The sequence below is a fragment of the Bos indicus x Bos taurus genome, chromosome 3 (assembly GCF_003369695.1).
Source record: "Bos indicus x Bos taurus breed Angus x Brahman F1 hybrid chromosome 3, Bos_hybrid_MaternalHap_v2.0, whole genome shotgun sequence".
Classification (NCBI taxonomy): Eukaryota; Metazoa; Chordata; class Mammalia; order Artiodactyla; family Bovidae; genus Bos; species Bos indicus x Bos taurus.
Genome location: NC_040078.1, coordinates 94,677,044 through 94,699,060, shown reverse-complemented (window position 1 = coordinate 94,699,060; position 22,017 = coordinate 94,677,044). Strand labels below are relative to the sequence as shown.

The window sequence follows — 22,017 nt, the reverse complement described above, 5'->3', positions numbered from 1 at the left end:
TCCCTTATATTCAACTTGCCCACTAAAAAGAAAATTTTATTGGAAATAAAAGTTAGAGTTTGAAGGTTTGCAGTTTAAGCTTCCCTGATTTTATGATAAATGTGTGACTTGTGTTCAGACTATATTTTTGAAGCATGAGGCAACCTCTTTTTTTAGTCTTGAGGCTTTACAAATGCCAGAGGTCTGCAAACTCATTTTGTAAATCTTCAAAACCATCTTATGATTATACTTGAAAGGATGAGTATGTTATCTTTTTATTTGCTTTAAAATGAATAACAAGTTAGATGTCTATGTTGTTTACATATTTCTTGAGAAAACAGAGATAAGAGAAACATTTTAAAAATTTGAATTAAACACATTGAAATTTTTGTTTCTCTTCACAGCATGAATTCAGGGTTTGAGCCCTGGTGATTTAATAGAACTATGTGATATAAACACAATACAGTATAATATACCTCTTCCTGAGATAGCAGTTAAGGTTATAAGCCTCATGGAAAAAGACTATGTAAGTTGTCTAGAATTTCATGGTTCCCTAACACCTTAAGGACAATGAATGATGGCAGTTATTTTTATCTCTTTTCCCTCCAAGCAAATCAATTACTTTTTATTATGTTAAACAAGTTTTATAAAGCATACCAAAAATGTTTGATTATTTGCAGTTTAAAAACATCTAGAAAGTTTATACTCATAGAAAATCTAAACTTATAGAAAACAGACATATTTGAATCATTTGATTAGGGACCATAGCATTTTTCCTTAAGGGTTTTTTTTTTGTTTTGTTTTGGTTTTTTTTAAGAGGAGTTGTTTATGGTTTAGGCCTTGAACCCAGGCTGCTAGGACGTAGCCCTTCCACTTACTAGCTGTGACTACAGGCAAGTTACTTAACCTTTGAGTCTTCTTTTCCTCATCTACAAAGAAAAATGACTTCTACCTCAGAGGGTTGTTGTAAGATAGTATGCACATAGTACTCAATAAATGTTAGCTGTATATACATGTATGTATAGATAATTAATCCTGGAGAAGGAAATGGCAATCCACTCCAGTACTGTTGCCTGGAAAATCCCATGGACAGAGGAGCTTGGCAGGCTACAGTCCATGGGGTCACAAAGAGCTGGACACAACTGAGCGACTTCACTTTCGACTTCACTTATATAATTAATATATTTTGTATTGAATCGCATGAACTTTATTAACATTAACAACAGATTAGGGCTCGGGATTGTCATTTGTTTGCACTTCTCAAGCTCTTCACGTTCTTTTTTAAAGCAAAGCATAGAATATTATTTGACATATTTTAGCCTGAAGTTGATCGATCACAGATGGTTAGATATGTGTAGAATAGTTGTATTTTCTGTTAACAACAGCAGCAAGAAATATTTGGTACCTTTAACATACATCTTAAAAAGTCTAAAAGTGTTCTGTGGGATTGACAAGCCTAATCTTAGGCTTTTGAAAAATGGGACATTGCATTCAAAAGATAGAATTCTGGTCCATTTTTCCAAAGTTATTTTATTTCTTAGTGTCTTTATAAATTTTACTTACATTAATGTAATAGGTGGGAATAAGGAGGCAGCATGTTCTTGTTCCTGTGGCTCAAAGTATTAGAAGTGGGATTTTGCCTTTGTTAAACCACCTGGGTCCCTTTAGAGAAAAATTACTATGTAAAAATAAGAAATATATTCTAAGGACAGTTGCAGGATTGTTGAGACACTTGTTTAGTTATTATGGCCCAGCCTGGTATCTGAAAAAAGAGTCCTAAAGTAATAACTAGAAAGCCCTTAGAGACCATAGCATCCAGATATGTCTTCATTTTATACACTGGGAAGGTGAGGCCCACAGCAGATTAGACTTGCCAGGTCCCTGGTAGAGCAAGGATTCTAGGAATTAAAGTTCTAAGTCTCTGTTTCTGTGCTTTTCCTAATGCTTTGGAACTTTCCCCACTTTACAAATTATTAAGTATTTTCAGAGTTTCTTCTCTGTGTCCTTTATTTTTTAGGCCTAGAATATTTATGGTAGGTAGACTGTTGTGACAGAATTCTTGTGTTTAAATTACTTAATTTAAGAGATCTGATTTAGTGATTTTTCTATATACAGAGAGGGGATTTAAGAAAAAAAATTAACATAGGTATTAAATAAGAATGCTATAAGAAACTTGCCCATTATCTCAATTTCCATTGTTAGGTGCTTTTAAATTTTCACAAATGCTTTTGAAGCTCATTCATCAGTGAAAATACATCTTTTCTAATTCTATTTTAGTATTTTCTGTTACAAGCTCTACCTAATATATATTTGAAGTTTAGTTTTCCAGATCAAGGAAAGCTGAAGAATTTAAGTTTTTATTTCTTGGGTTTTATCTAATGTAGTCTTCTAAATGGTGGATTTAAACTTTACTTTGACAAAGACCTTGGTTTAAAATCTCACCCTCCTCCAAATAAAAAAAAATCACGAAGCTGTGGAGTCTTGTTTTTAAAATACCATTATGCTGGCAAAATAGTTTCTTGGCTTGGAGTCAGAAAACCTAGACTTTTTTTCTCTCTCTCTCTCTCTCAAATGTAACTACATATTTGAGTATTTTTTTTCCTTCTAAATCCTCAAGAAAAAAAAAGCTTTCTTCCCCGCAACAACCGATGAGGAGACATGTTTCTTTGCCTTTAGTTACTGTAGAACTAGATGCCTGTACAGTGCGATACACACTGATGGAAGGTGGCAACAGTATGGGGTGTAAAGATAAGGTTATAGTGGTGCAAGTGTATTAGCGCGTCGTAGGTATAATGCTCATTAATAACAATGAAAGAGCCTTTCTCCCCACTTTGATATTTGTGTTGAATTAAAAATTTGAGAAGCACTGAGCTGAATTGAGAATTTATTGTTTTGGCTTCCTGAAATCATTCTACAACTCTTTCCATGTGTTTTCATTTGGCTTCACCTTTCTATGTGACAGAGTGATTCATTTTTCCTCCTTACTATGCTTTTTGAGAAATTTTTTTATAAGAAACTCTTAGCCTGCTGTATAGTAAAGTTGTTTTATTTCCTCTTTGAAATTTGACCAACATGTCTGTATAGCTGCTCCCAGGACTTTGCTGTCAGAAATGTGGGCATTTCATACATTTGGGAAGGTCAACACCAGAAGGGTAATTACAATAAAAATAACTATACTATGTTTCTTTACCTCAGAGTACTATTAATCCTGTGGATGCAATATATCAACCTAGTCCCTTGGAACCTGTGGTCAACACAATGCCTTCCCAGACTGTCTTACCTCCAGGTATAGTATAGTATTTGGAAAATTGTTTCACAGATTCATTAATGACAAAAAAAATCTTTTTTTTTTTAATGGCAGTTGTAGTAATCTTGAAGAGCTCTTTTAAAAAAAAAAAAAAAAAAGTAAAAGGAATCTCACACACAAATACAGCCAAAAATGAACTGGAAAAAATGATACTATTTTGGGGATTGGAGCTTTTTAAATACAATTCAAAAGGTTTTGGTTTTCAAAGTGAGATGGAAGACGAACATGATTACTTGGATTAGCTGATAGGACTGAATCCTATGACCTAGGATTCATGGCTACCAAGGAAAACATAATATACCTTGATCTACTTGAAATGTTCTATTTTTGTGTATTCTTTATAACTCTGAATTATACAAGTGTACTTTTTTGTGGCATCCAACATTTCAGTTGTTGGGTGAAATGTTCTCATTGGTGATGAAGTTAAGTCAGAAATTTTACTGGGGAAAAAAAATTCTTTTTAAAATTACTTACAAGTATGTGAGGTCTTTTTAGGAATTTTTTCTCCTTAGGAGAAAATTAGGAGCATAATATCTCATGAGACTAAAGAGGAAGTACTGTGCCACATTTTAGATTTTACATGTGGTTTAATCCTCGGGTGCATGCTGTGTGCCTGTTAAGTTGCTCAGTCGTGTCCAACTCTTTGCAACCTATGGACCAGTCTCCTCTGTCTATGGGATTCTCCAGACAAGAGTACTGGAGTGGGTTTCTATACCCTCTTTCAGAGGATCTTCCCAACCTGGGTCTCAAACCCAAATTTCTTAGGTCTGATGCATTGGCAAACAGATTCCTTACCTCTGATCCAGTTGGGAAGCCCATCCTCGAGCAGGAAACAGTTTATCATCAGAAGCATTTGCTGGCTGTACAGAGCAATTGTGCTAAGATATTGGCCTATCTTGACTAGTCCTTGATATCCCACCTAGTGTCTCAGTACTCGGTAGCCTACCATCATTGAGTTTAAAGAGGATAGGGCATCGGAAAGGAGTGGCAGCATGACAAGTGACTTATTGGAATATAGTCTCAAAAGTTACTGGTCTTTAAGATTTTGAATTCCACAGAGTTGTAGTTAAAAGTTGTGTTTGGCTTTTTCTCTCACTTATTTCACGTCTTAAATCTCCTAGAACCTACTCAGTTGTGTAAGTCAGAGCAGCGTCCATCTTCTCTACCAGTTGGACCTGTATTAGCAACCTTGGGACATCATCAGACTCCAACACCAAATAGTACAGGTACAGATTGTGTGATTCCTTTACTTCTCATAACTGCCCATTAACACTTGAGATTTGTTTTTGATTACTGATGGGAAAAGATTGAAGAAAGGTGGTATATTTTGCGTTGGAGATACCTTAGTTTTACTTTTATAGTTCCATCCATGAAGTGGTTAGCTTTGTGATTGAACCAAAAGTTTAATAATAATTATAAAGACTCTGATGCTGGGAGGGATTGGGGGCAGGAGGAAATGGGGACGACAGAGGATGAGATGGCTGGATGGCATCACTGACTTGATGGACGTGAGTTTGAGTGAACTCCAGGAGTTGGTGATGGACAGGGAGGCCTGGCGTGCTATAATTCATGGGTCGCAAAGAGTCAGACACGACTGAGCGACTGAACTGAACTGATAATTTATATGAAATAAATTATTGCAGAATTTTGTATATTTATTGAGATTTATTTTGAAGATATGTATTGACTTTTTTAAAAAATTGCTCAGTTTAGATTTATATACTTTCTTATTGTAAAGGAATCAAATAATACAGAAGTATGAGAACAAAAGCTGTAAATCTCCTTTACTGTTTGTTGTTTGCATACATGTATGTACATGTCTACCTGTATTGCATACTTTTATTACTGTTTTTGTTCTAACCTAAATGAGATCATATGGTTCTGTGACTTTCTCAATTTTCATTTAACCGAGAACCATTTAGAGAACTTTCTGTGTTTATACACTTAGGTCTGCAACATACTTTTTACAGCTGCTCAAGCTGTTTTCCTGCTGATGGACATTTAGGTTGATTACAGTAATTTCCTGTTATAAGCAGTATTTCAGGGAATACTCTTGAACAGCAGCTTGGGCACATAAAGTATTTTTATGGATAGATTTATAGGTCACATTTTTCACCAATTTTATAAGCATAAAAGGATACTTGATTTAATTTGCATTTTCTTGTTTCACCAATTTTAAATAAGCATAAAAGGATACTTGATTTAATTTGCATTTTCTTAATTTGTTTAGATTCCTGGTCTTTATTTTTTTCTCTGATTCACAAGGATACTATCAATGTTAGTATAGATTTATTCCTTATTTTAAAACTAAGCAGGTTGATGTTGAGTTATCAGTTGAACCAAACTCAAGGGAGCACTTGGTTTTTGTCCCTATTACACCTGGAGGCCAAAATCAAAACCACATGAAGGACATGGGAGATGAGCTCCTGCTGTTGCTCCACAGATTCTTTCCTGGGTGGGAATTTCCTGTGTAATAATGAAAAGCTACCTTGTGATTTTTAGCCCAGTGTGAAATTTGAATCAGTAAAGATGCTGATGCTGTTACTTTGGATTTTTAGTATTTAACAGCCTGAACCATATGTCTTCTTAATTTTGGGAAAAAGCAAGCAACAAGAAGAGCTCTCTTATTTGAAACTGTAAAGTGATGATAAGCAATTTGAATAATAAGGTTGAGATGTTTGGCTGACTTTTTTGTGTATATCATTACACTTTGCCATTTAAAAAATGGTATCTGTGTTTCTTTTTTTATAAAGAGGAATTATGTTAGAATTTTGAAATAGCCAAAATATATCCATTTGGAAATATAAAATACTAGTCAGTTACAAACTTTGAAAAAGTTTGCATTTTTTATGTACATGAAGTTTAGAGTCATTAATTAGTTATAAATAATGATAAATAATTTAGGATAAATTATTCCAGGAGGCATTATAAAAATATAACATTTTAGAGTAGGTGGATTTAAAGAAATCTTTTCTGGTTTATGTCTTGTTTGATTTTTCAGCCTAAATTTTCATCTTTCTTTCCTTCATCTCTGTCACTAATACATAAAAAGTTTTTTCTCATAAGGAAAACTCAGTTCTCTGGATTGCAGTTCCCATTCTAACTCATTTTCTTCTTGAATACATTTTCAGTTTTGTGTGGTTGCCAGGACTATTTGCATATTACTTAATCATTTGTATTTCCTGGTCTCTTTCTTCCTTTCTCTGTGATTCCCCCCCCCCCCCCCTTATTTCAATAAGGGAAAATTTATTTCCCATCTTATTGCTGGTATGGAGCAGGGCAGGTGGGTGAGGAAAGATTTTACAGTCATTTGCTAAGATGAACTATCTCTGGCATTCACATAATAAGCTTTGCCTATTTAGGCAGCAAACTTTCTATGTTTATGTTTTAAAAATATCTTTGTGAACATGGTAACTGAGTGTGGCAGGTGGATGTGCTCTCTCATAACTGTTGAAGCGTAGACCGTGGAATGGGCTAAAAATCCATGGGTGGCTCTGGATTCATTTTTATTGCTGCTGTTCTTATTTCTTCTAGAAGTGTGGCATTGGTTTTTAGATTGTCAGCAGTGACTTTACTCTCCACCAGACATTGGTAGCAGTTTGGCATAAATTGCCTGAGAGTCCTTAGATGCTCAATAAATACTTTTTAAATTGCTCTCAATACTTCACTATTCTGTTTGATACTTTCATTGTTATTTTTTATTATGAAACAATGAACCCCAGATGATTACCAAAGAGACATCACATTTTTTCATTTATTTAGAAGGCTGTGTCCCATTGTATAATGTGATTTGCCTTTTTCTTTGTCTAGTTTAAATGTTGATTTTCTTTACAAATAGTCTAGGGACTTCTGCCAACTTAACTCTTTGCTTGATTTTAATAAGTCTGCTTTGACCCCATCTTCCTAATATCTTCCTTTCTATTACCAACATTGTCTCTTAATTTAAAACTCTTTTAACTTTCTAGGCAGTGGCCACTCACCCCCTAGTAGCAGTCTGACTTCTCCAAGCCATGTCAACTTGTCTCCAAACACAGTCCCAGAGTTCTCTTACTCTAGCAGTGAAGATGAATTCTATGATGCAGATGAATTTCATCAGAGTGGCTCATCACCAAAGCGCTTAATAGAGTGAGTAGGTGAACTAACTGTATTGAAATGAGTCTCCTGATTTTTAAAAATGTGATTTGATTTTGAAATGTGTTAAACAAGTTCCTTTAAAAATTATTTGGAAAAAATGGAAAAGACAGCTTATTTTCACTTGACTTACTGAGCAAGGCTAGTTCTGTGAGAATGTTGATTTTACTCCCGATTTAATTCAAATAGAATAAGTTAGCATCAGTTGTGATAACATGCCAGTATTGCTCATTGAACTTTGGGCCTTATTTCTATAGAACCAACATTAGGAGAGGGTCAAATGAAAGTGAGGATGCTAGGAATTATTCATATAAGAGGAGGTTACTACTACTTGTTTTGTATTAGAGTGAAGGTATTCAGGTACCTATAAGTAAGGCTCTGTACTAGCCAGGTAGAGGAATGATGTGTTCAGGACTTTGGACCCCATGGACTGTAGCCTGCCAGGCTCCTCTGTCCATGGATTTTTCCAGGCAATAATATTGGAGCAGGTTGCCATGTCCTCCTCCAGGGGCTCTTTCAGACCCAGGAATCGAACCCATGTCTCTTGTGTCTCCTTCATTGGCAGGTGGATTCTTTATCACTAGCGCCACCTTATACAGAAGTGAAACAAGAGCCAATCCTTCCCCTCAGGAACTTACAGTCTTTTGTGGGGAAAACGGACATTTATAATTCAGTGTGAAATATGCTGTGGAAGAATAAGCCCAGGAAGAATTGGGAGCATTTTGAAGTCCTGAGAAGAAAGGATTCACAGAGGATGGAGGGAATGTGATCCTAAGATGAGACATGGATGAGAGAGAAGGGTCATGGGGATGAGAAGAGGAGGGGGAAATGGAAAATGTTGTTCTCATGGAGCTGGAACCCTAATAAGAAAGGCCTGGGGGCAGCAGGGGCTTGGTTTCTTTGAGAAGCTATAAGCTAGTGAGCGTGGCTGAGTGTGGTTATAAGTTGAGGAGAGTGGTTAAGAAGATACAGGATACAGGAGAGGTTGACAAGGGCCAGGTCATGAAGGGAGTCCTTTTAGCCTTTGATGAATTTTGAACATTTTCTCGCAAGTGATGGCATCTGCTGGTCAGGTCTACCTTTTAGAAAAATAGATAAGAAAAATATGTCTAAATTGTACAGAATTGAGTGCAGTGGGAATGCATTATGTGTAGGAAGACCAGCCAAAACTGGGTAGGAAATTGAGAAATGTTGATAACCTGAGCTAAGGTCATAGCATAGGAATGGAGGGAAGCATGTGGACTCCAGAGATACAAAGTAGGCAGATTTTGGCAGATAGTGATGGTAGATTTTCTTTTATTAGGTGACATTTGACCTATTTTACACTGTCAGATCAAAGCTAGGTATGTTCTATTGTACAGAAAAGGCCTTTCTTTACACATGAAGTCACTTACATAATAGTTAAAGAAAGTGAAAGTCACTCAGTTGTGTTTGACTCTTAGTGACCCCATGAACTATACAATCCGTGGAATTCTCCAGGACAGAATACTGGAGTGGATAACCCTTCCCTTCTCCAGGAGATCTTCCCAACCCAGGGATCAAACTCTAATTTCCTGCATTGCAGGCGGATTCTTTACCAGCTGAGCCACAAGGGAAGCCCAAGAATACTGGAGTGGGTAGCCTATCCCTTCACCAGGGGATCTTCCTGACCCAGGAATCGAACCGGGGTCTCCTGCAGTGCAGGCGGATTCTTTACCAGTTGAGCTATCAGAGAAGCCCACTTACATGATAGCCAGTCAGCAAAGTCCTTTTTATCCCTGCTAGTATATAGTTGCTGTGATTAGACTTTGGATTCTGGAATCTTAGAAAGAAATAATAGGTTCTAAATCTGTTTTGCTTTAAAGGTGTGTGATCTAGGTTAAGTTATTTAACCTGTGTAATCCTCAGTTTCCTTGTTGGTAAAATGAGGATGATAATAGTTTCAAATTCAAGGAGTCGTCGTGAACATGTAGATGACAGTAATGTCAATCAAGTGCTTACAGTAATGTCTGGCATGTATAATAAGTATGCAGTAAGCGATAGCTGTTATAGAAAGCAAATTAACATTTATTTGCTTTAGTGTTCCTATATTTGTTGTAGATGTAACCGGCTTACTTTTTGTTGGGTATTTTTTCCAACTGTCCTGCATCTCAAAGAGTAAGTGCTATCGTTGCAGTTTTGGGTTTGCTTTGAAATACAATACAGATTTGGAATTTGGTCACAGATTATATGTGAATTTGCAAGCTGAGTACCATCAGCCAAACTTAGACCTTGAACCTTGGTTTCTTTTAATAAGGAATCTTGTGTAGCACTTCAGTTCTCTTAAGTTTGCACATGAACTGAGAAATACAGTATCATATGTAATTGTACCATAACTGTTCAGAATCTCAAAATTTGTGAGGAAAAATGACTATATTAATTCGGGAAGTTTTATTACATAGTAGATCAAATTCAACATTTGAATGTGAGAAACGTAAAATGTATGCCATTAGGTGAATACATAGTTACGAACATGAGAGGAAGAGAGATTTGGGCCCACAATTCAAGAAGACTAGTTTAGCAGAAAGAGTTAGGTTTAGCATGTTGGTTTCTTAATGTTTGTATGTGCGGCAGTAAACTATTACAAGACCATTATTAACAGTTTGCCAATGGAAATTTCACTTTAATTTTGAAAAATAATTTTTATAATAGGTTAAAAGAAAACAGGCATTTGGGAGCATATTCCAAAATAAAGATTATTATTGATTTTTGAAGTGTTAAATCATTGTTTCCTTAAAAATAATTAAAGAAGGTCTTGTTCATGGGACGTTAGCTATTACTTGAAACATAGAACAAATTAAGTATCAAAATGAATCATCTATCCTCAGGAAACCTAACTATATTTATTGAAAGCTTGATGATGATATGGTTAGCCTCCTTACTACATCACTTATAGTCAGTCTCTGGCCCCAGTTTTAGGGGTACTCCTTAAATTTTAAGTGCTTGCTTACCTGTTGGACCTGTAATAGGCATGTTTACAAAGTTACCTGTAGGCTCATAGGCATTTTTTTCTTCTCCTTAGAAACTTCCTTCTCTGTGCTCTCCCAGTACCCACCTCATAACAAACATATGATCTATGAACCTTCATGCTTTCTTATATGCCTTAATCTAGATTCCAAAACTAGTAGGGACTATAGGTATTTAACTTGGCCAGCACAGTGTTTGTTGACTTTTTTTTTTTTTTTAATAATGGGAGTGTAAATCCCTTCAAATTGACTATGCTGGCTCTAGGTCTCCATTGTCTTATGGAATGGGGAGTGTTCAGTCGTGTCTGACTCTTTGAGACACCATGGACTATACCCCGCCAGGCTCTGTCAAATTTCCAGGCAAGAATACCAGAGTGGGTTGTCATTTCCTCCTCCAGGGGATCTTCCCAACCCAGGGATTGAACCTGGTCTCCTGCGTTGCAGGCAGATTCTTTTACTGCTGGGAAGCCCACCTGACCCTATTCACATATTTAGGCTTCCCTGGTTGGTCAGCGATAAAGAATCTGCCTGCAATTCAGGAGACCACCTTCAATGTAAGAGACACTGGTTCTATCCCTAGGTCAGAAAGATACCCTTGAGAAGGAAATGGCAGCCCACTCCAGTATTCTTACCTGGGAAATCCCGTGGACAGAGGAGCCTGGGAGGCTACAGTCCATGGGGTCTCAAGAGTCAGACTCAACTTGGCAATTAGGCCACCATCACCACCATTCTCACATTGATGCCTCTGTCTTGTGTCTGTAGGCATTGAGCTTGTGTGCCACCTGCTGGTCATCAGCTGCTATCACTAGCTTTCTAGCTCTCCAGTCAAGTTTCTATCTACTATTTCTCTCCCTGAAGGAAGAGAATTTGAAAGCTTAAGTCCTTCCACCATTCAGTTTCTAAAGACCTGTCGTAATGATAACTTCTCTGTGAACTAATGTTCTAATATAGGCAGAGCACAGAAGATTTTTAGGGTAATGAAACTATCCTCTGCAATAACTACAATGATGGACACTTATCAACATCCTTTTGTCAAAATCCATAGAATGTACAAGACCAAGCATGAACCCTACTGTAAACTGTGGACTTTCAGTGGTAATGCCATGTCATGTAGGTTAATCACTTGCTACAAATGTACTACCAAGTGCAGTACATAGTGGGGAAGTTGTGCATTTGGGAATTCTGTACTTTCTGCTCAGTTTTGCTCTGAACCTAAAATTGCTCTTTAAAAATATCACGCTTACCATTAAATAAGATATCAAAAGAAAGTAATCAAGGCAAACTATGTTTAAATTAGAATATATAATGTGTTTTGCTGGAGAAGGAAATGATATTTTACTTCAATATTCTTGCCTAGAAAATCCCACGGACAGAGTGGCCTATCTGGTGGGCTGTAGTATATGGAGTTCACAAAAGAGTCGAACATAACTTAGCAACTGAAGAACAGTGGTGTTTTACATCTATAAATTTGCAATAAAAGACTTTAATGTGTGTACCATTTTATAAATAATACCTGCAGTATGAGAAATTTGGTTTCTATTTTTACCCTTAATAAGTAAACTTAGATTATTCTTTTATTAATGTACAAATACTAGTCCTGGGTAGGTTATGATCAGAGCTGTATAACAGAGGGAGCTTTCTTTAGACCCTGTTAATCAGCTCATAATACCACTTACCATAAATTTACTTGTAAAAGTTAATATACTTGTTTATTTTTTTAATTTCAAATATGGTTTTTTATTGACTAGGAAAGATGTTATTACCCGTGTAGGCTTTTTCAAAGGATCTCAAAAATACATCTTTCTGAGACTAATTAATAGATTTATCATTTTTGAGGTTCTGGAAATTGTTGCCAAGAATTACGACATACTTACATTTATGCAAGGAAACAAATTTGGAAAATGAATTCAAGTTTTAAACTTACATGAAGAGGCAAAATCTTACTAATTTTTCATGGCCTTTCAACATGTGAGCATACACCATGCAAAAAACAGGAAGCTGATGGGGAGAGAATCAAGCATATATATATGTATATAACCAGCTAACTTTAAAGGTATAGTTTGTTTCTGTCAGTTATCTGCATATACTGGTTTCAAGTAGCTTTATAGGTTAACGTCTTACTGTGATTTTAAATTGCTTCCTTAAAAAGCTTAAGAAGGTGATTAATATTTTTTAGTTCCTCTGGATCTGCCTCAGTCTTGACACACAGCAGTTCGGGAAATAGTCTAAAGCGTCCAGATACCACAGAATCACTTAATTCTTCTATGTCCAATGGAACAAGCGATGCTGGTAAGCAGCCTTTGAGAGTTTTAACTTTTTTTCCTTAAAAATATTTGTTTGAAAAAAATCATTTATAATACTGGTACCAGCACAGATTGGCCCAGTGTAACACCACTCTAAGAAGATGTGTTTTATTTTAGACCTTTTCGATTCACATGATGATAGAGATGACGAAGGGGAGGCAGGGTCGGTGGAAGAGCACAAGAGTGTTATCATGCATCTGTTGTCACAGGTTAGACTTGGAATGGATCTTACGAAGGTAAGACTCACATTTGGTTTTGCTGTTACTGTATATATGTAGATTCGCAATGATCGTATGGTGAGTGTATCTGCACACGTAGTGTAATGACGTAATTTCTGTTTATACTGTTGTTTTTTTATATATGTACCTGAGTAAACTAAGAATTTTATAAAGGATAACATAAGTAAACTAGGGTAATTTCATAGGGATAGTATGTATAGATTATGATTTGGATGTTATTGGGAGAAAGCGTGGAGTAGTATTGGGCTTGGTTAGTAGTTGGACAAAACCCAAAGCAGTGTAGTATATGCATAGAATCAAAATGAGCAGAGTTCTGATCTCGGGGTCAGAGGGTCTGTGCTTACATCCTACTTTTGCTGTTACCAAACTCTGACCTTGAGCAAGTTCCTTCCTCTATAACCTTTGGGTTTTGCATATACAAAATGGATATTGGAACAGGTAATGAGTGGGAAATTATATGATATACATTGAGCCATAAAATTATTATGGTTCTGGATTTGAATTTGAATTTAAACTTGGTGCTCTAAACAGAATGCCTGATTGATACAGGAGACTGGTGTATAGGTGCCTGTGTATATCCCTGCCACTCTGCTAAAAGCCTTCTCCTTTCACCTAATTCTCACCATAGCACTGCAAAGTTGGTGATGGTTGTTAACTTCATTTTATAGATGAGAAATTGAAGCTCACAGAGATTAAGTAATTTGGCTAAGTCCTTCCTATTAAGTGGCAGAACTGAGATTCTAATCTGGTCGTAGATTTCAAAAATCTATAAACTAAACCATAATACTTTCTAGTAAGTGTGTATAATAAAAATTTTTACCCCAAATCTAAGAACAGAAGCACAAGGATAGCATTCATTTGTGCAACAAACATACTTGCTGGGGAAGTTCTAGGTAAGAGAATATTTGCAGGAGCTTGCCTCCAGAATTTTTTCATTGATCGTTAGATTGATTGCATAATTGCTGGAGCAGAATTGTCACTTCAAATTTGAGAAATACAGCTTCATTTTAGATAATGATGTTTATATTTCTTTTCTACACCTTCTACCTTGGTTGGGTTTGGTCTCCAATAATGGAAGAGCCACCTAATAGTATCTTGAACAATACTAGGTTTAACTATCTCAGGAAATGAGAAGTCCAGAAATAGAGTAGTTCCAGGATCCATGAGTTCATAGTGGGCCAACAATGTGAGAAACGACCTAGGTCCCTTCATCTCTCTGCTCTGCTATCCTCTGCATGCTGACGTTCACACTCAGACCCGTCTTCCCACCATTGCAAAATGACTGCCACACTTCCAGTTAATCACATCCTTACGCAGGTATGTCAAAAGGCAGGAAAAATAATTCTCTTCATGAATTTTATTGTTGATATAGGGAGAACATCCTTTTCCACAGTGGCCTGTCAGGCTTCCAGTTGAATTCCATTGACCCAAGCTCAGCCAGTGTGCAAGCATAAGCCAGTCACTGGCAAAGGAGGTTAATAGATTGGCTTAGATTAATCTACATTCACCCCTTGGGGTGTGGGAGGGCCTTGTGACTCATAGCAACCTATAGCCTATACCTGAACTGAATCAGACTTCTTTCGGTAGGGATATGCATAGGCAGCCGGAAGGATGTGCTGCAGTCAAGTGTGTAGTTCTTGCCTCTCATAGCTTCCTCTGCTGTATGCTCCATGTTTGGGTTTTGTAGCCACTAAAAGTTTGTTAATTTTTGCTAACTTACTCGATATTTTAGAAATCTTCATTGGCATACATGGTTGTGGTTGTCAGCAGATTGTGAAATCTTGATTCCCTTGTGCATTTCAAAGTATTATTACAATAATATCTTATGTCACTTTCCTACTTATAATAATGTCTTCTCACCTCAAATATTTTCTAAAAAGAGTTATTCTCCAAATACATCATAGTGTTTGGAAACATTACTACAGTCACATCCGGTTTACCTCACTTGGTCTTCAAAACAGTCCTAAGACTTAGCAGGGCATATAATTATCCTCCTTTTACAGAAACTTTCAGATGTTGAGTACATTTTCTATGGCCTCCTCACACCAAAATAAGTATTTGAACCCAGGTTAAAGACAGCTTAGTCCAGCTCACTTATATCAGTGTTTCAGCAACTTGACATAATGGCATGTACCCAGATAGTGCTAAAAACAAGGAAGATCTGTTCAATGAGAGATCTTAAGAAAAATTTTAAATAGGGAGGGAAAAATTTTTTTTTGATTACACATCAAATCAAACTTATGGTCTGTGGCCATGTCTTCTTTTTCAAATTGCATGTTCTGTTCTTTTGTTCATTTTTCTGCTGGCAGTAGTAGTCTTTTTCTTGTTGATTTGCAAGAGCTGTTTATATATTGAGATATTTAGCCCTGTCTGTTCTTTGGCAGTCTTACTTACTAATGTACAATCTCTGTGTTCTCCAAGAGTGGTAGAAAATTACAACAAGCTTACTCACCAGTTTAAGCATACGTATACTATGAATATAGGTGTTCTGAGGAACATTTAAACTCAGGAGTCTAATAATAAAATGCTAAGTATTAGAGCCATAGGGGTTCTTTCCAGGTTCTTGCGTTATATATAGCAGCAATACCGGTCCACTGGTCAGTCCCTGTCACACTCATTTTCTGCCGCCCTCCCTCCCCTTGTCCCCCACCACCATCTCCATGTCTCCATGTTTCCCTCTATTAGAGCCTACTCTCTAAGGCTTTTCTCTAGCACCACCTCAACATGTTGTTTCTCAGCTTTGCCCTCATTCTGGTTTCCCAAACAGAGCATGATCTTTTGCCTCTCCTGAATTTCCAGAGTACATTGAACATCTCCTGGATGCTCCTCTGTTCATGGAATTCTCCAGGCAAGAATATTGGAGTGGATAGCCATTCCCTTCTCCAGGGGATCTTCCCAACCCAGGGATCAAACCCAGGCCTCCCACATTACAGGCAGATTCTTTTCCATCTGAGCTACCAGGGAAGCCTGATATTTATCACATTCTACCTAAAAGTTAAATGCTGGTATTATTCTCTCAATTAACCTTTGCTGCTTCCATAGCATTTACCACAGGTGCTTGAATATTGCAGTAATTACTACATTTAAAGGAATCTTTGGTTACTGTGGTGCTCAACTGCCATAATGAATAATGTCTAATCTGATACAGACTTCAAAAACTCTTCCTCTATTTGTAATGAAATTCTTCTTTTCTTAATTGATTAATCTTAATCTTTCTTATTCTTTTTTCCCATATTTCTTCTTCTTTTAAGTTTTTATCTTATATTTATTTTTGGCTGCACTGGATCTTTGATGCTGTGTGCATGGACTCTTCTCTAGTCACGGCGAGTGGGGCCTACTCTTCAGTTGCGGTGCACAGGCTTCTCATTGCGGCAGCTTCTCTTGTTGAGGAACACAGGCCGTTGAGCACACTGGCTTCAATAGTTGTGGCACATAGGCTTAGTTGCCCTGCAGCATTGTGGAATCTTACCTTCTTGGACCAGGGAGGGAACCCTTGTCTTCTGCATTGGCAAATGGATTCTTAACCACTGTCCCGCCAGGGAAGTCCTCCAACTTCTTTCCTTTACTTTCTCCTCTGCCACTTTCCCAGGCCCTCAGCATTTTTCTTCATGGGCCCAGCCTCCTGAAGAAAGAGTTGGTAGAATCCCATCTTTATTGTCTTCTTCATTTTGTTTATTCCCTCAGTTACTTACTAAAAATTTCTTAGTTTGTAATAGTAGCTGAAATGCAAGTACAAATAAAGTATGGTTCTTGCATTCTAGAAGCTCATTGTTTACTTGAGGACACAGATCCTTAAGTACACAGATCCAGTAGATAAATTTCCTTAGGCACTTAAACGATGATAGAGAAGCAATGGTAGAGAGGAATGTGTGTAGACCCCACCCCCCAAAGTCAAACAGAGCCAATTTTGGATTCCACTTAACAACAGAGCAGTGAGAAAATTTCTCACCCATTTGAGCTTCATTTTTCTCCACTAGTTCTGAATAGGAAAAGGAGTGCAATCAAGGCGATATATTGTCACCCTGCTTATTTAACTTAGATGCAGAGTACATCATGAGAAATGCTGGGCTGGAGGAAGCACAAGCTGGAATCAAGATTGCAGGGAGAAATATCAAATAACCTTTAACCTCAGATATTCAGATGACACCACCCTTATGGCAGAAAGTGAAAAAGAACTAAATAGCCTCTTGATGAAAGTGAAAGAGGAGAGTGAAAAAGTTGGCTTAAAGCTCAACATTCAGAAAACTAAGATCATGGCATCTGGTCCCATCACTTCATGGCAAATAGATGGGGAAACAGTGGCTGACTTTATTTTTTGGGGCTCCAAAATCACTGCAGATGGTGATTGCAGCCATGAAATTAAAAGATGCTTACTTCTTGAAAGGAAAGTTAGGACCAACCTAGACAGCATATTAAAAAGCAGAGACATTACTTTGCCAACAAAGGTCCATCTAGTCAAGGCTATGGTTTTTCCAGTAGTCATGTATGGATGTGAGAGTTGAACTACTGAAGAATTGATGCTTTTGACCTATGTTGTTGGAGAAGACTCCTGAGCGTCCCTTGGACTACACGGAGATCCAACCAGTCAATCCTAAAGGAAATCAGTCCTGAATATTTATTGGAAGGACTGATGTTGAAACTGAAACTCCAATACTTGGGCCATCTGATGCAAAGAGCTGATTAATTTGAAAAGACCCTGATACTGGGAAAGATCAGTGGGAGGAGAAGGGGATGGCAGAGAAGGAGATGGTTGGATGGCATCACTGATTCAATGGACATGAGTTTGAGTAAACTCCGGGAATTGGTGATGGACAGGGAGGCCTGGCGTGCTGCAGTTCATGGGGTCACAAAGAGTCAGACACGACTGAGCAACTGAACTGAACTTTCTCCAGTGTAAAATGATGATAATTTCTTCTTAATGAGATGGTTGTAAGGTTTAATAAGATAATGTGTGTGTGGTGCTCCAGAAAGTCAAAAGATATCAAAGGGTTGCTACTGCATAGTTGTTATTGCTAAAACTTTGATTATTGACTTAGGGAGCCAAAGAGAGGTTGCTCAGAGAAAGGGACATTTGAACATTCAGAATCTCTTGTCTTTCATCCCTTAGGCAGGTTAAGAACAGTTAACAGGTTAAGAGAAGTAGGTATCAAAAGCATGCCTGGGCAGTACTTGGTGGATGTTACTGTGATTGGAATCAGTTTTTTTTGTTTTCATTTACGTGTTTTTCTTTTTAAATGCAGCTTAGCGGTCTTATATATCTGTAGTGGAATTTGATTCTCAAGGGTCAAATATGTATGTTTTTCAGGTAGTTCTTCCAACATTTATTCTTGAAAGAAGATCTCTTTTAGAAATGTATGCAGACTTTTTTGCTCATCCGGACCTGTTTGTGAGGTATTTGACTTGATACAGTAGCTTCACTTTTTAAAAGATGTTACTCATTACCTTTCTGCCTTTGCAGGATAGATTCCTTTGCCTTTCAAATGTTTCTGAGGAAAAAAGGTGTTGAATATTTTGTTTGTATTAGATGCCGCTGTTGCTGATACTGTTAGGCAACCAAGTTGAACACCTTAAAAAATCTTGAACACCTGTTAATAAGGTAGCCAGTATTTAGAGAGCTTTTTTTGATCTAGGAATTGGTAATCACTGTCAAATTATTGATACTACATTCTGATGAAGTTCAGTTATTTGAGTTTAACAAACTTTTCTAAAACACTTGTTTTTTGTCAACACTTTATTATAAGCTGGAAAGGGAAAGAGTTGCAGTGTCTGCATTTGAGGAGTTTATAGTCCAGTGTCCAGATTACAGATTGATTCATAAATTTTAAATACAAAGATTGCAGTATTCAATATATGTATAAAGGACAGGAGTAATCTAAAGGTGAGATTGATTTATGAGGAGGTGAGTGAGTTCACATTGCTTTTCACTGGTAGCAGGAGCATTTTCTTTGTAACAGGATGTTCTAATCCATCCTCTCTGATTGCATTCCTTGGCCTTGGACTGTGATTTACTAGAGCCAGATACAGATGACCGAAGTTTCACAGTGGGTGGGCACATTGGATGACACTGATATGTAACTTCTTAATGAGGATTTTAGAGACTCATTTAACCAGTTCCCAAAGGGCAGAAATTAAATATGGCATTATTTAAATTCATTAAATTCATTAAAAAATACAGAAATACAGCTAAAACACCAATAGATATGATTAAGTGTAATTCTAAAAATTCTCACTCTCCCACAGAGGAGGAAAGGAAATATAATAGAACAAAGAATAAAAGGGCCAAGTAGAAAACAAATGCCATGATGATAGAGTTAAACTCAGCTATATATTCATAGTACATTAAATGTGAATATCATATATACTCCATTTAAGAGAATAGTGATTTTAAGACTGGATTAAAAAAAAAAGGCAAGATTCATCTGTACTCTATTTGCAAGATTTAAGTATGTAAAGACATTGATTGGTTAAAAGTAAAAGGATGGACAAAGACATACCATGCAAAACACTAAGCATAACAAAGCTGGTGCTGCTGTGTTAGTATCAGACAAAAAATACTTTTTAAGGTAAGAAATATTACCAGAGACAAGTAGGGATATTTCATATGATAAGGGTCAATTTATCAAGAATAAATAATCCTAAATATGTAAAGCAGCTTCAAACTATATGTAGCAAAAATTGACTGAAGGAAGAAATAGACAAATACACAATCATGGTTGGAAATTCCTCCCTCTCCCCACCCCTCTGAGAATCAGTGGGACTATGGAAGATCTAGTTAACCTTTCTAAAACATTACCAAACACTATAACAGTCTTTCTAAGTGCCGTGGAACATTCATCAAGATGTACCATATACTAGGAAGACTTAATAAATTTAAAATAATTGGAACCATATGGAATATATCCACTGATCTTTGAAGAATTAAATTAGATATCAGTAACACAGATAAATCCAGAAAATCTCCAACTGTTTTGCAATTAAACAGTGCACTAACAAGTATGAAGTTATGGAAAAAGCAAAACTAATAGTACTGGAAACCAGAAACAGTGTTTGCCTCAGGGTTAAGGGGTGGGGATTGCTTGGAAAGAATGGGGAAACCTGGGGGTAATGGAAATGTTCTGTATCTTGATTGTATGTCATTATTTAAGTACAATCAAGATATAGAACATTTCCATTACACCCAAGATTAATTAAATGGATATATGCATTTTTCCGATTCATGAAACCAAACAATTAAGGCTGGTATGTTTGATTATGTATATTATACTTCAGTTTTAAAAAGGAGCTGAGGTAGTTACTGGTCCTAGGTCCTCTCAGCCTGGCTTAGGGGGTGGACCATGCTGAGGGGTACTGTCAAAAAACGATGTTAAATTTTGTCTTTCTTCCTTGCAGTATTAGTGACCAGAAGGATGCCAGAGACCGAATGGTTCAGGTTGTGAAATGGTATCTCTCAGCCTTTCACGCAGGAAGGAAAGGATCGGTTGCCAAAAAGCCATACAACCCCATTTTGGGCGAAATCTTTCAGTGTCACTGGACATTACCAAATGATACTGAAGAGAATGTGGTGAGTTCTCCACTGATGTTTTTAATTATCTTAGTACTTAGTTCTTAATGTACTGATTCAAGATTTCATTTTATTTAGGGGCAGATGATAGTGGTAAAGGCACTGATTAAAAGATGTTTACCACCATAGAAGAACAATGTTGTTGGATCAGCATATTTTGAATATAGTGAGCAAGGGAAAAAGAGTGGTGCAAGATGAGGATAGAAATTGAGAAACAATATCATGCAAGTCCTCATGGACCATAAGGATAATTTTATGGCTTATCAAGAACTCATTTTTGTAATGAAAAGGTTATTATGATTATTTTGTGGCAAGTGAATTGAAAAGGGGCAAAAATAGAAGCAAGGAAACCATTGAGGAGACTCTGGCACTATTCCAGGACAGTAGTTGATTCAAGTTGTATTTTGGAGGCAGAGCTGTTAGATTGGGGGAGGTAAGTTCGAGATGAATCCTTGCATGGTGGGCTGGTGCTATTTACTACAAAGGGAAAGATTGGATTTGGGGAGGGAAAAGTCTAACACTCCAATTCGAAATATAATGTATGGGGAGTCTCTTAGACATGTAAGTGGACTGTCATAATAGGGAGTTAGAATTTTAAGAGTCTGGAGTTCAAGGGATGAAAAAATAAGCCCATAGCCCACAGTGGTTGACACATAGTGTAACCCGCGAATTTTTCCTTTGCTGAATGATGCATTACATGTAGTCCTGCTTCCCAGGCAGCCTCTGGAGAAGGAAATGGCACCCCACTCCAGTATTCTTCCCTGGGAAATCCCATGGACAGAGGAGCCTGACAGGCTACAATCCATGGGGCCACAAAAAGTCACACACACTAAAGACACAAGCTGTATGTTTCTGTTCTTAATCATATTACAGACCTGGATAAGTACCTGTTCTGTGCCAGGCTTGGCCCTAAGTTCGGGACATGATCCTTGCTTTCATGCATGTCTTAGAGAGACTTACACAAAGCAGTCATTCCAATAGTGTAATTAAGTGCTGTGAGGAAAGTATATATGAGATGCTTTGTGAGTGTAGAGGAGAGAGCATTTAACCACCTTATGAGGCAGAGACTCCAGTTATTAGATTGTCTGCATATTGTTTGTTTCCACATCAAAAGAAAATGATGTTCTGTTTGCTTGCAGGAGCTAGTTTCAGAAGGACCAGTTCCCTGGGTTTCCAAGAATAGTGTAACATTTGTGGCTGAGCAGGTTTCTCATCATCCACCCAGTAAGTGACAGAGTTCCTCAGCTACATCCACTTTCAAACTATTGTCTAAAGAGGGTCATAGAAAGCTCCATAACTGAGGTCTCTGCACTGTCCTCATGTTTAATGGCTACTTGTGTCTTCCCAGTCCTGTGAAGATTGGTTCCTCATATCTGTTCCTGGTATAAGTTCCAAAGACTCTATTAGCTTCACTGATTAATAAATATAAAAATAAGGGATTTGGGAAGGCAATTTTTAATGCTTCTAAAGTCATCTTTCACATCATGAGCTGTGCTGTAGCGATCTCAGCACC

At 37.1% G+C, this 22,017-nt stretch overlaps 1 protein-coding gene across 8 annotated transcripts in view; it reads left to right on the top strand.

Moving 5' to 3' along the window:
- The window catches only part of OSBPL9 (oxysterol binding protein like 9), a 164,047-nt gene that overhangs the window by 136,246 nt on the left and 5,784 nt on the right, over positions 1–22,017 (top strand). For all 8 annotated transcript variants that reach the window (XM_027537274.1, XM_027537273.1, XM_027537276.1 and 5 more), the window contains 8 exons: positions 3,175–3,265; positions 4,408–4,512; positions 7,252–7,411; positions 12,578–12,690; positions 12,822–12,940; positions 18,249–18,334; positions 20,333–20,504; positions 21,644–21,728. In XM_027537274.1, the coding sequence (XP_027393075.1) occupies positions 3,175–3,265; positions 4,408–4,512; positions 7,252–7,411; positions 12,578–12,690; positions 12,822–12,940; positions 18,249–18,334; positions 20,333–20,504; positions 21,644–21,728 (931 nt within the window). The remainder of the gene's footprint in view (positions 1–3,174; positions 3,266–4,407; positions 4,513–7,251; positions 7,412–12,577; positions 12,691–12,821; positions 12,941–18,248; positions 18,335–20,332; positions 20,505–21,643; positions 21,729–22,017) is intronic.